This window comes from Delphinapterus leucas, chromosome 2, assembly GCF_059928025.1.
Source record: "Delphinapterus leucas isolate spDelLeu-1000000601 "Yukka" chromosome 2, BTC_Dleu_Yukka2, whole genome shotgun sequence".
In the NCBI taxonomy this organism is placed as follows: domain Eukaryota; kingdom Metazoa; phylum Chordata; class Mammalia; order Artiodactyla; family Monodontidae; genus Delphinapterus; species Delphinapterus leucas.
Window position 1 is genome coordinate 147,308,526 of NC_143130.1, and position 17,259 is coordinate 147,325,784.

General features: G+C 52.4%; 1 protein-coding gene across 4 annotated transcripts; it reads right to left on the bottom strand.

Moving 5' to 3' along the window:
- Nucleotides 1–1,197: 1,197 nt before the first annotated feature.
- On the bottom strand, nucleotides 1,198–14,527 carry TMEM229B (transmembrane protein 229B). 4 transcript variants are annotated; one of them, XM_022570309.3, is made up of 2 exons: nucleotides 14,417–14,527; nucleotides 1,198–3,306 (listed from the first exon to the last, which is right to left on the bottom strand). In XM_022570309.3, the coding sequence occupies exon 2, from the start codon at nucleotides 3,286–3,288 to the stop codon at nucleotides 2,785–2,787; it is 504 nt and encodes a 167-aa protein (XP_022426017.1). In that variant the 5' UTR covers nucleotides 3,289–3,306; nucleotides 14,417–14,527; the 3' UTR covers nucleotides 1,198–2,784. The 4 variants fall into 4 exon arrangements, 3 of the variants coding, with proteins under 3 accessions (XP_022426017.1, XP_022426026.1, XP_089763992.1); XM_022570318.3 differs by lacking the exon at nucleotides 14,417–14,527 and adding an exon at nucleotides 10,173–10,250; XM_089907866.1 differs by lacking the exon at nucleotides 14,417–14,527 and adding an exon at nucleotides 9,819–10,160.
- Nucleotides 14,528–17,259: the final 2,732 nt, after the last annotated feature.

A 17,259-nucleotide genomic window follows, 5' to 3' on the forward strand; every position in this document is an offset into this window, starting at 1 on the left:
CCACTCAGTGGCTGCCTCCCCAGGAGACCCATGCAGAAAGCGAGGGACCAGGACAAAAGGACTTCACGGGCACTCCCTAGGTATTATTGCTGTGAATAAGCATAGACCATTGTGACTCACTGGCATGGGGGGGGGGGACACGGCACAAGGGACAGGATGCCTAGCAGATGTCAGAAGCGATTCAACCATGCAGGGCAGCACATGGCGATCTGTGACTCAGAGATGCTGCCATGTCCTGTGGAGAGAGGCCCAGGACACCAGAGGTTCATAAAAAGTGAGCAGATTCTCTGCTTTGCAGGGCTGGGATTACTCCAAACTTTGAGTCCTTGGGCACTATGGGATTGGGGCCCTGAAGACACACAGATCCTGTGGTCAAGCTCCAGGTCATCACCTCCCTTTGCTAGGGGCTCTGTCCCCTACGAGGGAGAATAGGAGCCTCAGGGCACCTGGATGAAGCAGAAGTACAGTGCCCTGCACGTTGCCAGGCAGGCAGGTTTACTCGGGGACCTCTCGCACTTGGGAGTTTTTATAGGGCCCAGAGAGATAGTGCCAGGGAACAGACAGGGCAACCTCTGGAGCGGCCAGACCCAGTGGGCCACCCAAGGGCTTGCTCTGGCAGAGAATCATGGAGGCCTTGGGCTGGGAGACATCAACAAGCTGACCACCAGATTCTGTCGTGGAGGGGAGAGCAAAGGTGAGTAGTGTGGTCTAAGGGGCTTAGAGGGGTAGTGGGGTCCAGGAGACCGAGATAATGTGGATCAAGGGGAAAAGACCGAGGAAACAATTACTGACAGAACGGGGAACCAGACACTATTCTTCCTCTGGAATCCCCTCCACCTGTAGATGGAAAGCAATTGACCCCCACTGGAAGGCTGAACCCCTAGAAGCCCCAAAGCCCTGGAATTGGGGCCACAGTAAAATCAAAGGTAGGGTTAACCCCTGCAGAATGTAGGTTGTGCCTAGACTGGAGGAGCCTGCCCAGGACATAGAGGCTGGGGATCGCCCTTCAAACTGTCCTGGACAGGGTCACTGCAGAACACAACCCTGCCAAAGGCAGAGTCTCCCAGCCTTTCTCCCAATCCAGGACACCGCCCCTGCCCACACCCCGCATCCCCACCCTGGCCTGTGCCCTAGCTGGTGCTGTCTGCACAGTCTAGGTGGAGCAGTACAGCAAGAAGAGGAGATTCTCTCCACAGGTGGTATTATCACTTTTAATGTTCTATAAAAAGGGAAAGGCTGATTTCTACCTAAGAGTCATAGTGTGGTCAAGAAGAGACCATGTACCATGGGAAAGGCTGTGTTCTGATGGACCCCTCCACTCAGGGAGGGGGCAGAGCTGGAAGTGGGCTGGAGTTAGGATTTCACCTGTCTACTGCCAGCAATGGACCTGTCACTGAGGAAGGCGGGGCAACCGAGATGACAATGCCCATGAGCACGGCAGGGTAAATACTGTTTAAGGAGCAAGCTCAGTGGGTCAGCCTTTCTGGGAGGGCTGAGGACAGGGTAGCCCTGAGGAGGTTTGCTGCAGGGCTGGGGCTATGGCAGAACCAGTACTGACCCATTCCCACTAAGGATGCTTCGAAGACCCTCCCAAAGCTGAAAGGCTCTCTCTTTCTCCCTCCCTCAGTCTCCATGACTCTCCAGCACTGCATACCTGCTCCTCCACCACCTAGAAAGCTAGACTGCCCCGGCTGGTTTGAAAATAAACCAGTCAGGTACCTTCACTGCCCAACTTCCCCCCTTCACACTGATTTGTCTCTAGGTCCCCATTGTGGATCCATGGGGCCCAAGATGGCCTGACTGTGCGTTGGGGCTATCATTCGTTTTTAGCCACTGCAAGGAGGTGAGCACCAGGGGCCCTGCCACAATCCCCCAGACCGGGGCAGGTGGGGAGGCATAAGGGGGGACTTCTCAGGAATCGGGCCATCGACAATAGTGGAGGGAAGGCTGCAAGAGGGTGGGAGGGGTCTGCTCAGGGCTCTATCTCTGGCAGCTGCTGTGTTGCCTAGGGAGTTGTGGGTGGGGCAGGTGGGGTGCTTACATGGATAAAGGGGCTGCTAGTGGTAAAGGCTTTGAAAATAGGAGAAAAGGGGGAAATGCTGCCGAACACACAGGGATTGAAACCTCCAAAAGCCCAAGGTTGGTGGGAATCCAGCACCAGGGGGGGAGCCCCCGAAGGCCAAGGGATCAGCGTGGGACCCTGGGGGAGGGGAAAGGAGCCAAGGGAAGACCTCCCAGCCCTTGCAGACCAGCACTCCTGCCCAGCAGCCTCCTGGCTGCCCAGTCTCTTCTTAGGCTGCAGCTCAGCAGGCCCCTGGGGGAGGTATTGGTTGCAAGCAAGCACCTGAATATTGCCTAATGGAACCAGCTGAAGCCCAACTAAACCAGGTGAGAGGGAGGCAGGTGGCCCCCGCAGCAGCCCAAAGCCTCCTCAGGCTTTGCCTCCCACCTTCTGCTCCACTCTGTGTCCCTTAGTCAGGACAGGGCCTGCTGCTTCCAAAGTCACCCACGTAGTCCCGTCCCTGTGTAGCCACAGGCCTCCCGCCCCTGAGCTGGGCTGAGATCCACAGACCCTACCCGAAGTGCCCCTGCCGCCTCCACACTCCGCCCCCAACGCCTGACCACGCCCCCAACGCCCGCCCACGGTGGCGGGGGGTGGGGCACGGGGGCTCCGTGTGCCCTACGGGGCAGGGCTTGTGCTGTACAGAGGGGGCAACCCTACCAGCTTGGTACCCTTGTCCGCAGGATCCATGAGAGCCTCCCAGCCCACCCCCCTCCCCCAGCTCAGTCAGTCTTGACGTGGCCGTTGGCCAGGGCCAGGGGGCCGCTGGGCTCCCCGGGCTCGGCGTTCTTGTCGAAGCGGAGGCGGAGGGTGTTGCGAATGATGAACTGCTCCATGATGAGGGCCCCGCAGAACCAGGGCACGGCGTACTCCAGGGTGATGAGGCCCATGAAGTCAAAGTCGAACTGGGAGTAGTCCCAGGGGCAGGCGTTGAACTGGCGCAGGATGAAGCCGGTGGTGAACTCCCACAGGTAGGTCCAGAGCGTGTAGATGAGGCAGCGCACCAGCAGCGGGCAGCGGCCGCGCAGGCGCAGGTACATGCGCTCCACGATGAGGATGGACGTGCCGTAGATGAAGAGCGCCCACACGCTCGTGACCCCCGGGAACTTCCAGTTAAAGTTCACCACGAATTCCCAGGCCGCCGTGAACATCACCTCGCAGAAGTAGCCATGGATGGCGTACAGGTACCAGCGGGACAGCGCCGTCAGGGGCTCGGCGGAAGCCATGGCGCTGACTGGGGCTGGCTGTTAGGGACGCAAAGGAGACACAAGTGAGGGAGGAGGCCCACAGACTTGCCCGCCCCAAGTCTCTGGAGTGACCAGGCCGGAGGGGATTTCAAACCTGCCTCTACCTTTCTCTTTTAGTTACTCATTATACTCCTAACCCTATTCCATGTTCATTACTTTATTTCATATTCCTTACCTGAGCCAGGTAGGCATGAGAAATAAAAGGAGGAAAACAAACAGCCCCACTGGCTTCCTCTGAGAAACGCTACTCAAGTGCTACTTGGAGAGAGGTGTCTACTACACTCCCTATAATAACTCCTTAGGCTGACTGGTAGTCAGTGGAAGAGTACCCCCATTTCCAGGCTACTTGCTCATTTTTCACTAGGCCCATCCACTGGGGTCCCCATCTCTTCCCCCACTTCTTCTCAAACTCAGGTGAGTTCCACATCACTCATACTTCAAGTGAGCTCTTTTAAGCAGCCCGTCACATGTGTCTTTTATGTGTGTGTATGTGAACATATACATAACATAAAAGTTACCATCTTAACTGTTTTAAAGTATACACTGAAGTGATATTAAGTACATTCTCATTGTGCAGCCATCACCGCCATCCATCTCCAAAATGTTTTCATCATCCCAAACGGAAACTCCGAACTCATTAAACACTGTCTATCTCCCCATCCCCTCTCCAGCCCGTGGCAACCGCTATTCTACTTTGTCTCTATGAATTTGACAACTCTAGGTATCTCGTTTAAGTGGGTTATGCAGTATTTGTCCTGTTGTGACCGGCTTATGTCACTGAGCCTAACATCTGCATGGTTCATCCATGTTGTAGCATGTGTCAGAATTTTCTTCCCTTTTTAAGGCTAAATAATATTCTATTGTGATCTACCTAGGTATATTTTGTGTATCAACTCATCCATTAATGGATGTTTCCACCTTTTGGCTATTGTGAATAATGCTGCTCTGAACACGGGTGTACAAATATCTGTTCGAGTCCCTGCTTTCAGTTCTTTTGGGTATTTACCCAGAAGTGGAATTGCTGGATCATATGGTAATTGTTTTTATTTTCTGAGGAGTGGCCTTGCTGTTTTCTACAGCAGCTGTACCATATTACATTCGCACCAGCAATGCACAAGGGTTCCAATTTCTCCATATCCTTGCCAGCACTTATTTTCTGGTTTCGTGATGATGGCCATTCTAATGGGTGTGAAGTGGTTGCTTACTGTGGTCGCATTTGTTTTTAACTGCTCCCTTAAGTGGGGTTTTGGTGTTTAGTTTCGATATTGAGAGGAAACCAGTGGGCTGACAGAGGAGAGAGTCCTCCCCTTTACTTCTCATTCCCTTCCGATCCTCTCTTTTAAACCCCACTGGCCTTCAAGGCCCCATCATGCTTCTCCGAAGACTGGCCTGGCCCTCCACCAGCAACTGTGTGGACCACTCATTTGACCCTTTACTCAATGCCACCCCTAGTTACTATCCAACCAGCCTGTGTACTCCTTGATGGCAGCAGCTGTCTCCCGGTCCTCTGTTCTGTGGCCTTGGTACAGTCCTCCCCTGAGCAGGTGTTCTCTAAATGACACGTCATTTATGTGGAGGGTGGGGTGGGAGAGTTCAGGGTTATATCAAGAACGGGCAGGCAGAGCAGGAGAACATGAACCCCAGCTGCCAGTGGACTCCAGGCTGACACCTCTGGCAGTCCTCTCTCCGAGGTGGTAGAAGGGACAGGTTAACAAGATGACATTTGCAGTCTGCCCACCTGTCTGGGAATCCCAGCCTTACGTTTCAGCTAAAGCAGACCTAGTCACAATAATGCCTACCCATGCACATTGCTTGGTGGTCTTCCAATCACTTTCATTCACATTTTGTCATTGGTTCTTACTAAATTAAGACTCGTGTGAAGGGCAGGTAGTTTGACTTCTGTTTTTTAAGAGAGGTAGTTGAAGCTCAGAGAGAAGTCATTTGCCCCATATCCCAGGGCCACTGAATGGAAGACGTGAGACTAGAATCCGTATCTTTTGATTTCGACTTCAAAACTCATCATACTTCAGCCATCTCCTAGACACGCGTGCCTAATGTCACTCCCCTGCTCAAAAACATTCAATGGTTCCCCATTTGCTAATGAAACGCTGCAGTGTCGTTGGCCTGGCATTCAAGACTCCCTGATCTCACTCCAATCTACTTTTTCAGCCTAATTCTCACAGTCCAGCTCTCTGCGTCTTACCACCATCCCATCTAATGTGTTTTATGTGCCTTTCTCCTCTTGCCTCCACAAGTACAAACCCAGCTTACAGGTTACCTTCAGAACAAAATCTTTTTCATCCTCCCAACCACAAATCCTTTCTTCCTCCCCTGAAAATCCACAGCATGTACTCTGTCTCTCTTTGGTACAGATGATTTTGTTTCACTGTTGATGACTTTCAGTCCCCAGCCAAACAGCTTTCCTGTGTTCTACACCTATTTACCCCACTCCTTCCCGAACACCTCCACCTAAGTGTCACATAGGCACCTCATATTCCTTTCCCAAATCAAACTCATTATCTTCCCTCCCAATATCTCCTATGACCCCCATCATTTGTTCTCTTTTTCTTTTGGAAATTAGAACACTTTGTGCAATGTTTTGGTCCACTCTTAGCTTCTTTTTTCTTTTTAAATTATGCAATTAAAGGAGCACCCAGCACACAACTCGACACAGAGAGTGTAGGAGGACCGGCCGGTGATAGGAGCCCAGGCCTCTGGCCTCAGGCTCAAGCTCCCCTCGCTGCTCCGGCCATGGCACCGAACAGCAGCCCCTCAGGGCCCGGGAGGGTGAAGGGGGAAGGCAGTTCCAGCCCCAGCAGCTTTCCCGTCCCTACTGGTGCCCGACTGTCAGCGTGTCTTGTCCCACACCTGTGGCCGGGAGGGGACCGCTTGTCCTCTGTCCAGCAGAAGGGGTGGTCACCTTCCCTTGCTGCGAGGCGAGTACGGAGGGCCTCCCACTGGAGGTGCCGCCTCAGGCCAGGTCACCCAGGTCCACCTCAGGGATCGTATGACCCCCATATATATATATTTTTTTTTTTAATGTTGCCTTCACAAAGGAGGTAAAGCCTGGGCTGTGTTTTGTTTTTTTTTTAAAGAAGATGTTGGAGGTAGGAGTTTATTAATTTATTAATTTATTTTTGCTGTGTTGGGTCTTCGTTTCTGTGCAAGGGCTTTCTCTAGTTGTGGCAACTGGGGGCCACTCTTCATCGTGGTGCGCGGGCCTCTCACTATCGCGGCCTCTCTTGTTGTGGAGCACAGGCTCCAGACGCGCAGGCTCAGTAGTTGTGGCTCACGGGTCTAGTTGCTCCGCAGCATGTGGGATCCTCCCAGACCAGGGCTCAAACCCGTGTCCCCTGCATTAGCAGGCAGATTCTCAACCACTGTGCCACCAGGGAAGCCCTGACCCCCATCTTGATTAATGGTACCACCATGCACCCAGTTAGCAGAGAGAGGTCATTCTTGCTTCCTCTGCCACTTCCCCCCTTTAATCTGAACTCCCTGAAAGTAAGGACTTTGATTCAGCACTGCATCCCCAGGTGCCTAGAATAGTGCCTTGCACACAGTAAGCATTCAGTTCAAGAGTGAAGACATTCTTGGGACTTCCCTGGTGGTCCAGTGGTTGAGTCAGTCTTACTGCGCAGGGGACACTGGTTCGATCCCTGGTCGGGCAACTAAGCCCATTCGCGCAATGAAGAGCCCGTGCACTGCAACGAAAAATGCTGTGCGTGTCACAACTGAGACCCGACGCAGCCAATAAATAAATATGTACATTAAAAAAAAAAGAATGAAGACATTCCTATCACTCAGCAATTGCTACATAACAAATCATCCCCAAACTCAATGGCTTAAATAAACTCTCATTTATTATTACAACTCACGTGCCTATGGGTTGGCAGATCTTGCCTGGCCTCAGTCACAAGGCTGTGAGTCATCTGGGGGCTCTGTCCTATGCTTGGCTGGGATGGCTCTGCTCCACTTGCCTCTTGTCCTTCTTCTGGGCCTAGTGGACTAGCCCTGGCAAGGTCTTCTCATGGCAAGGGTGGAGGCCCAAGAGTGAGCAACCCCACTGCACCGGTGCTTTTCAATACTAGTTAAGTTGTTAAGTCACACCCACTAACATCTTGTTGGCCCAAGCAAGTCACATGGCAAAGCCACCAAGTCAGCCATTAACGCCTATCCTTTCTACCTCTTAAACATCTGAAATCCATCTCCTCCTTGTCATTCCTGTTTCTCATTCCTGCTCTAGTTCAAGCCCCGTCATCTCTCACCTGGATGACTCCAATAGTCTCTTACTTAGCCAGTCTCCCAGCCTTGCATTGCTCCTTTCAATTTACTCATCACTACTGTGAAAGCGTGTATAGAAACAGCAGTCTTTCTAAAATGCACATCCAATGTTTCTCCCCACTTAAAGCCCATTAGTGGATCTCTAACATCTACAGAGTAAGGCTCAACCCCTAGGCATGACTGGCAAAGCCCACCGTGATCCACTTCTGCTTCGGAGCCTGTCCTCCCGATCTCTCCATTGCTGTTTTTGCCACTTGGGGTGCCCTTCCCCCAACCATGGACTGCGAAGCCATAATCCTTCTTCAAGATCCAGCTCTTCTGTGAAGACTTTCCTAAACACCTGCAACCCTGGAGCTGTCCACTGCCCTGTCCACCTCTGCATCCCGTTCACTTCTGTGATAACGTTAGCGTTCAGCTTTGCCATGATTCCTCTGGAGGCCAGCACCAGTAGCCACCTGATGAACGTTTAATACAACATTAAGAGAAAAAAGCAGGATTCAGAGTGGAATGCTGAGTATGATTTTGAGTTTGCAAAGGCATACACACATGTAAATATACAAAAAATTTAGGCACAATCATCTCTAGATGGTGACATCATAAGTGATTTTTATTTCCATCTTTATACTTTTCTGTAGACTCTAAAATTTTTTTCTAACTAGTATGTATAACTTTTATAAAAATAATGGTATCTTAAAAACATTTATTTTTGTTTGTTTGTTTTATTTTCTTTTTTTGGCCACGCAGCATGTGGGATCTTAGTTCCCCAGCCAGGGATCGAACCCGCACCCCCTGCAGTGGAAGCACGGGGTCTCAACCACTGGACCACCAGGGAGGTCCCTTAAAACTATTTGTTGAATGACTATATATTAATCATCTTAGCACCTTGTATATAGAAGATGCTCAGTAAATTTGCCAGACAAGTGAACTTAAGGAAACCTGAAACTGTGTAAAATTAACACCCATTCTTCCCTCCTGAGCCATGCCCAACAACAAACCATGACTCACAGGTGTGAATGGTGTGTAGGGTTAAGTGCAGGGGCTCCAGATCCTAACTGCCTGGGTTTGTGTTGCGGACAATAATACCCCCCACCTGTGGGATCTAGGGCACATTACCTGACCTCTCTGTCTCAGATTCCTTATAAGTAAAGTGAGAAGAAGAGTAACTACCTCAGAGGGTTACAGTGAGGATGAATGAGCTAAGAGATATCCACTACTAGGGCTACAGCAAATGCTCAAAAAAAGATGGCTTTCATTTCTGGCACAGAGCCAGGATTCCTGGTCCGCTTCTCCCTCCCACCTGTGGCAGGGCCTTTCTGCCCCTGGCCTCACTAGCAGCCGGGCAGCCTTCTGTGCCAAGCAAGTCAGGTCTTCACCTCCACCCAGAGCACTAACCTGGCAGCCAAGCTACCCGTGAAAACAGTAATCACACATACAGCCCATGGAACAAAAACTCAGCTGAGGAGAATCGAAGTGAGCTTCCAGCTCCCGTGTGGCTGAGGAGGTGTGATGAAAGGGGAGGGGTCTCAGAAGCAGCCCTGTGAGGGCCTGGCTTTAAAAGAAGCGTGAGTGAAAGGGCCAGCATTCCTGGCACAGTTTCTCAAGCTCTAGCTTTATGCTGAACTCCCAACAGGTTGCTAAGCTCTGCCCAGAACAGAGCTTGGGCTCCAGGGAAACACAGAGCAGCGAGGAGGGGTCCGCAGTCCGAGGTGGGTGGACAGTGGTGGCCTGGAGACCCCTCTGCCTCCTGCCCGACTCAGGGTCCTCTGAACGCAGTCTGTCCACCTGACGGGAACTTGTAGCCCTGGCCCCTCTGTCCCCCAGGATCCGGAGAAGGGACTTCTTCAGATGTGCACTTCAGCAGCCTCATGTAACTGGTGGGGTCATCACTCTGGCCAGTCCCCTCCTTGATGCTGATTTTAAAACCCTACTCTCCTTGCCTCTTGGTCTGATCTTTTGGGGGAGGCCAAGAATGGTTTCCCAGTCAGTTACAGATCAGAGGCTCCAGCCACGCCCACACCCCCGGAGCAGGTGACTTGGAAGAGTTGGACGCCCAAACCCTATGGAGCAGAAGCAAGATTAAAGGAGTGGCTGTCAAAGGGAGAGAGGGCAAGTGCCGAACAGAAGAGAGGGTGTGGGGAGAGAGAACAGGGCGAGCTCGAGGCCTGGATTCTGGTTTTAGAATCTCTGTGCCTGGAGGAACACGGGTAGGTGGAGGGGAAGCATACCTAGGCGAGGTCAGGTGGTGTCTGAGGAGACCTGGACTGGTCCACGGAAGATGAATGGGGAAGAGCTGGCGGGGGCCAGGAGGCGGGGGTGAGGACAGGGGCGGGGACGTGAGACAGTGTCGTCAGGTGGGATGGCAGCTCACACTGTGATGGGACAGACGCTAAAATTAAAGGCAGGCATTGGCCTGGGTGGATTTTCAGAACTCCACTCCCCAAACCCACTTCTAATATTCACCGGAGCTGTGCCTGAACTTTGAGCTAGGACAGGTTCCCCTCCCTCTGCTGGGCCCAACAGCCTCCATCCCTGCCTGGCCTCCCCCAACCTGAGCCCGTTGCCCCAGACCCTTCCAGTACCTCCTTGTTCAGCCCTGGGATCGAAGCCCCGGGTCCACCTGCATCAAGAGGAACCAGCAGTTCACGGGATGTTGCTTCTTTCTCCTGGTGACAGACATAACCATCCTGAGGACCATGACACAAAGATGGGACAGCCCAGGAATGAAAACTCAGGGTGGAGTAGAGAGGAGAGCGTGGGCAAGACTGAAAGCAGAGAAAAGAATCTGCAGAGCAGTGGATGGCTTCTCAAGCGGGATTTTAGGGAACAACACTCAAGTACAAGAGCCCTCATGTGTGATGAAAGAGCCAGGCACACGGAGTCCCAGCAAAGGGCCAGAACCCAAGGCGAGTCATCAGGACACGGCACTGCCCCTCCAAGGAGACAGGTGGGGGAGGGGGAGGGCTGGCTTTCAGAGCCCTGCTCCCTAGGAGTATCTCACCTGCCGCTCTTGGAACCCGCTGAGCTATTCCCTAGGGTGACAGAGTGCAGAGTGAGCAGTTGAGAGGAGCGATGCCGTCAAAGTCCAAGGCAGGCTGGAGGCAAAACCGGATGGGATGATTGCTCTTGGTTTTGCCAAAACCCCCCATCTTGTAGCATCTTAACTTCCTGGAACAACACGACAACTCTGGGAATTTTTGTCCAGAGGAGCGTCTTGCTAGAAAATCAGGATTCCCCTTCCATGCAGACAGGCTGGGCAAGCCTTCCTCTTTCACCTCATTTACTTCCCAAATTTCACTCCCCATCCCCAGGCAACAAAACCATTACAGTTAATTAATACCACTGCTCTGGGGAGATGCACAGGCCTTCCAGGGGTCTCTGAGGACAAGGCATTGGGGGCACAGCTTGAGCAACCCTGAGTGCAGTCTCCTGGTGGGGTAGTGGAATTAATGAGGGGTGGGCGGTCGCCCTTACCTCTGGGTGCCAGATGCAAGTTCTGAAACAGTCCTGAGCCTCCCCTGTGGTCATCAGGTTGAGGGGGAGGAAAACATGGGCTTGCTTCAGGGCCAGAAGGGAAGCAAGTGGGGGAAGATACCGGTGGTCACTGGCTCGCCCAAATGCCATAGAGTTCCACCCTCTCTTGCTGTGGGCGCCCCCCCAGGAAAGCTCCCTGGGCTGGTCCTCCTGCCACTTCCCAAGTCACAGTAATAATCAGGCACTCTTCTCAGTACTTTCCATGTACTAACTCAGATAATCTTCAAGCCCATTTCACAGATGGGGAATTCGAGGCAGAGAAAGGCTAGAAAATTAGCCTAAGTTCTTACAGCTCCACGAGGCAGAACTGGAATTCGAACTCAGCTCCAGAGCCTTCACTCCCAGTCAGCACATTGCACTGTTCTTGAGGCTGACTACAGGCTCCTTTGAGGGCAGTACCGTTTTCTGAGTTTCTGCTTGTGGAAGGCTGAGATGGTATATGGAGAGACAACAGGAAGCAAGAAGGATGTGAGCTTCTCGGTAGATCATCAGCGAAGCCCAGAACTGGTGTCAGAGCTCCTGAAGGCTCTCCGTCTATTCTGAGGGGCCAAGTTCTGTTCCGAAGCCACGTTCTGGCAGCGTCCACACGAAGATCCTCCAGGGTCACAGCTGACCCTCACAGGACCGTGGCAGCAGCCACCCCTTTGGACCTTAAGGCACGTGCCATTCAAAGACCTCTCACCAGGACACACGTTACCCAGAGTCTCCCCGATGGCCCGCCTGCCCCAATGCTGCCGGGAATCTCAGACGCCCCAGCCCTGCCACGGAGATGCCAGCCAAGAGCAGCGGCCAGCGTGCAGGCTGCCCAGAGAAGCCCTGTGCCTGCAGCAGCGACAGCAGCCAGAGTAGCAGAAGCAGCCGATCCGTGCAGGGCAGCCGGCCGGGGAGGATTTCGGACAGCCTCAGATGCTGAGCAAATCCCAGCTGGCAGGTGCGGTGGGGGCAAGTGGGCTTGGGGAACGGAGTCAGCCCGGCACCGAGGCTCACCAGGGCTCAGGCAGCAAAGGGCAGCCTGCGGGTGGGGACTGCAGGACCCTTCCCAGACTTTACATGGCTGCCTCTCTGTTGTCATTCAGATCTCAGCTCAACCAACACCCCTCAGAGGAATCTCTGATCCAAAATAGCCTCCCCGTCACCCACATCATCCCATTTTAGTCTTAGCGCTTTCACTTTCCGACATTTCGCTACTTGTTCATTGTCTGTCTCCCCCAATTAGAGTGAAAGTTCCACAAGGGCAGGGCTCTGCCTTGTTCACTGCTGGGTAACTAGTGCCTAGAACAGTGCCTGGCAGTAAGACCCACTGATACCTGTGAATGAATGGATTGATGAATGAATGAATGAATGGGCCCAAACAGGCGCAGGCCCTTAAACACTGATGAGAGCAGGTATAAAGAGCTAAAGAGCTCAGCCTTTCTCTTCTCCTCTTTCTTAGGAAATATAGCCTTTAAAATTTTTTTATATCTAGCATTTTAAAATGTCTTTCTTTTTCCTGATTGCAAAAGTGACATTTGCTCACCGTTGAAATTTAAACACTGCAGAAAGGAATGATATAGAAAGCAAAAGTCCCCCATCATCCCACATCTCAGAGAAAATCACTTTTAGTGGCATGCGGTGTACTCATTGAGATTTAATTTAGTTTTAAAAGAAACAAATCCATGCATCATCGGAAGAAAAGGCATTCATAATTCCAGCAAACTAGCAGCCATTATCATTTCCCCTTTGCGATCTCTTCTCATGTGTTTATTTTACAAGTTACCATAATGTACTTATCCTGTAACCTGACACTTCCACTCATTACATCATAATCAATTTTTCCAAGGTGTCATATTTCCTATGTTCTCCTTATTATAATGGCTGTGTAATGGTCCACCAAGTGGAAATCTAGAATTTACTCAACCGAGGTGTTCAACAAAGGGAGAGCAACCGTCTCCCATTTCTACTCTGACAATGACACCACAAGAACATCTCTCCTGTGCCTGTAACAAGAGGATTCAGCCCTTTTCTTTGCTGGAGCTATTTCCTAAAGAAAGATTTCTTAATGAACAATTCTACAAGTGGTGTCACTGAACAAAAGGGTACACCTGTTTTAAGGCTGACGATGTAGGTTGTTCTGGGGAATTCTGTGTAATGCGGGGAATAGGTCTCCGTCTGAGTCACCGCGTTCCCACAGTGGCCCCCACGACCATCTCTCTACCCCCCATCCCACTCCCACAGTCCAGGCTCTCTCACACCACCCCGGCTATAAATCAACTCGGTAACACACTTCCTGAAAGACCCTCCAATCACAAACTGATTTTGCAAGCCTCGGTTGACTGAAAAATAGATTCTAGCCTTGAGTTTTAAACTCTCAACTAGCAGCGGAGTCAAGATCTATCTAAAGCTGAGAAATACCCGGTTTACCCTTTCCCTCTCTGCAAACTCCTACATAGAAGCTAAGGGCTCTGGGCTCCCATGGACCAGTCCAACAGCTCCTAAAACGTGTCCGAGTACAAACCCACCAGCGCTCCCTGCCCTGGTTTCCCGGGGAGCTCTCTGCCTGCCGGCCCCCGGTCCCACAGTGGGACTGTCTGCCCTCTTCAGACAGAACAGCCTTTAGGCCGGACAGCCTCTGCGGCTTGGGAGAGCAGCCAACTGTCATTTTTTTAAAGCATCATCAAGGAAAAGCCAGAGGCCGAGGCTGGAAAGAAAGGCTATGTGAGGACAGGTGAGACTCCCCAGCCAGGGGGCCCCTCGCCCTACATGCCGCTCCTCTGGACTGAGGAGGAGATATGGCTGAAACATGGCAGAAGCAGCAGAGAACTTGCTCCTCTCGACCCCCTGGTGGCCACGCTTATGGCAGCTAAGGCACCACAAAGCCTTCACCATCCAGTGCCCTGGATGCTCTACCCAAGGCCACACAAACCACTCATGGCTTCTGGGCAGAGTCTGGAAGCCTAGGTGAGATCCAGTTCCCACTGCACAGAGGTGAAGCCCAGGGCCCAAAGCACCCATGAGCATACAGATAAGAAAGAGAATTGGGGAAGATGCCATCTCCTAAGTGCTGGGTGTCTCACATCACTCATGTCAGCCCATCTGGGTCTGACCCAGTTCTTAGAGGCCATGTGGCTATACAATGGCTCTAGCATGTGACACGGCAAGAAACTGCTGGAAAACCCCCTCCCATTCCAGGACCATAGCCCTGTGACAGGCCCTTGGACCGGAAGCAGGCTCAGAACTGGAACCTTCAGGCCTGTGCACATGCTGCTGAGGCAGGAAGGGCCAGGGATCCCCTGGGAGCCAGTAACATACTCACTTATCACACCCTTGAGTGCGCGGCTCCGAACAGACATCAGGATCACCGTCCAGGAGTGTCCCGGGTTAACCTTTGTCCCGGTGCCTGGCTGGGCCTCGGTGCCATTCTCAACAGTGTGGGCAAGCATCAGCCCCAGGGCTCAGCTGATCCTCGGCTAGTGGATGGGTGGCTTCCATTTGTCCCTGGAATTAAAGAGGAGGAGTTCATTAGCTTAAACCATCCCCAGCTCCGAGCCACCAGGCCAGCCAGAGAGGCGGCCTCAAGGCAAACACCACAGCTCCGGGCTCCAGGCTCAGCACCTGACACTCATCACACCCAGGCCATGGGGCCTCTCCTGGAGCCTGCCACCTCCTCTCTGCCATCCTGCTTGCCCAGGTCTGGTTAATCCGGAGATGAGAGCCTGGAATGGATCCCAGGCAGTTCACATGGGGGCTAGGACTCGGTGCTTCTTGTGCCATGAGTGAAGTGTGTGCACACTTGTAAATCTGAGCAGGGATATAATTTTAGAATCCAGCTCCATTCTCAATTTAGCTTCAAATTACACTCTCACCTTCCCCCTGTAGTGGGTACATCTGTTCTCAAGGGCAGTCAAGAACCTCACGGAAGACAGACGATGTAGAGCATTTGTTTTAGCATTTGGGGAGCCAAGCACGTGCAAAAACAAGCACACCAACAAAATGTGTGCTAAAAACCTCTACCCGCAATCCCACTGCCCTCATATTTATTTCATTTTATTATTTTATTATTATTGTCGAGACCCTTCCTATTAACATCGGTAATTGACTATAAGCTGATATAAATCTGACTTTATAATGCCCCTTGCCACATACATATTTTTAATAGAGCCCTAAGACTTGACCATCTGATAGAGACTTCGACATTTTTTTTTCTTTAATATGAAGGTGCTGAAGCTTCCCTGAAAATCCCTTGGATAAACTGTACCTTCTGCACGAGCCCAGGGACAGAGATCAGATCCAGCCCAGCCCTACAGAGGGATGGACCGGCTGCTCAGAAGCTGAGAATAGTGTGTGACCAGGGGAGGGAATTGCCCCCATCCCCCAGTGGACAACCAAGCAGGGTGGGCCACAGAGGCACCACCCTGCGCTGATGCCCATGGCCACCCTCCTCCCTCCCCCAACCCCCCAGGCTCTCTGAGCAGGGGTGACTCGGGCCTTTGCTCCCGAAGGTGACAACTTGCGAGGCAGCAGGGGAGCCAAGAGAAGTGAAAGTGCAGGGCTTGGGGACCTGAAATTCACTGTGTGCACCTGTGCTTGCAGGCAGGGAGGGCATGCACCCCCGGGTCTCTCCCCTGGGCCTCTGCACTGAGAGAAGTGAAGGACAGAGTGGGTGAAGTGCTGCGGGCTGCTGTGCTCTCCTGGCCTCTGTCCCTCCCCAGCTCCTCCACAAACAGGAGCCCCCAACCCTGCCCCACCTGTCCCCACCCCTCCCTTCTCCCAGCCTGCCGGGGCCATGGGCAGGGATCACCCTGGAACATACCTATCAGGGGCATGTCCAGCGCGCCCTCCATCTCCAGCACCACCATGACCCTGTGCCTGGGGAGTTCGATCCCCCCACGGGCACTTCCCCTTCTCTGGGCCCTAAGCAGGCCGCATTAACAGCACTAGTCAAAACCAAACAGAAACAGAAACCAAAGCCCACATCCTGACAGCACAGCCCGCTGGTCGCCACGGCTAGCCCTGGGGGCCCGAGGCTGGTTAGGCTGCCGCCCTGGCGGATGAAGCGCGGCAGTCAGAACAGGCTCCCTCCTGGGGCCAGCCTCATGCTGGACACCTCCTGCTTCCTGGTCTGCAGGCTCTTCCCCCAGGGGAAGAGCTGGACGAGGAGGTGATGGGGTCCCACCTCTGCCTCCAAGTGCACAAGCTGTCCCCAGACCCCTCTGACACCCTCTGGTCCCTTAGACCAGGTCCCAGGGTGTAGAGGGCACGAGGCTCCCTTGAGGACAGCATGACCTGAACCAGAAGTTTTTGGAGTAGAGGAATGTGTGAAGAGCCCTTATACAACTAACATGTGGTAGTACTTGTACTTTCTCAAGTATATGACCTCTCATAATTCTCCCCAGACTCCTGCAGGGAAGGCAGGAATTACCCTACCTCCCCACCCCCACCCTGTCCCCAACCCTGCTGCATTTTAAAGATGAAAACACTGAGCCTCAGGATATTAAGAGATTAGGCTACATCCATACATTTGACTCAAAGCCTGGTCCTCGGGCTCCAGAGTCACCCCTCTTGCCATATAGCATACCTTCAAACTGCTTTCCATCCCAATCTCATTCTCAAGGCACACATCTGCGTGCACTCATCCCTCATTCGGTGTAATCTACTTAGTCCATCCTGTAAGCAGCTTATTTGTAAATGTACAGCCAAGTCCGTCCAGCTTCTCCTTCAACATGTCCCGATGCCCCAGAAGCTTGAAGGGGCAGAGACTACCATGCAATTTCAAGCCCTCTCTAACTGCCCTCCTCTGCAGCCCACCACACCCACTCCTCCTTTGAGACCCTGCCTCCTCTTCATTCCTTTGTGATGCCATCCTCCTACAGCCCCCCAGGTATTCCATCACTGATGTTCCCACAGGACTTTGAACAGCCTCCTATTGAAACATATTGCCCCATCTTAAAATGATTATGTGTCTGTTTCCCCCTCCACATGATGAATTCCTTGAGACCATGAAACTTCCGTTGGATGCAGGGACAAGCAAGGTAGAGAAGGATCCAACTAAATTACTGGGTGATTGCAACATCCAGTGTTATTAACCAAACATAATGATGTCTGGCGTTCTTCTCTAATTTTTAGGCCACCATCATGGAAGGGTTCTCTCCCACAAAG

Coding starts and splice junctions, on each gene's coding strand:
- TMEM229B (XM_022570309.3), bottom strand. CDS start 3,288: ATGGCTTCCGCCGAGCCCCTGACGGCGCTGTCCCGCTGGTACCTGTAC.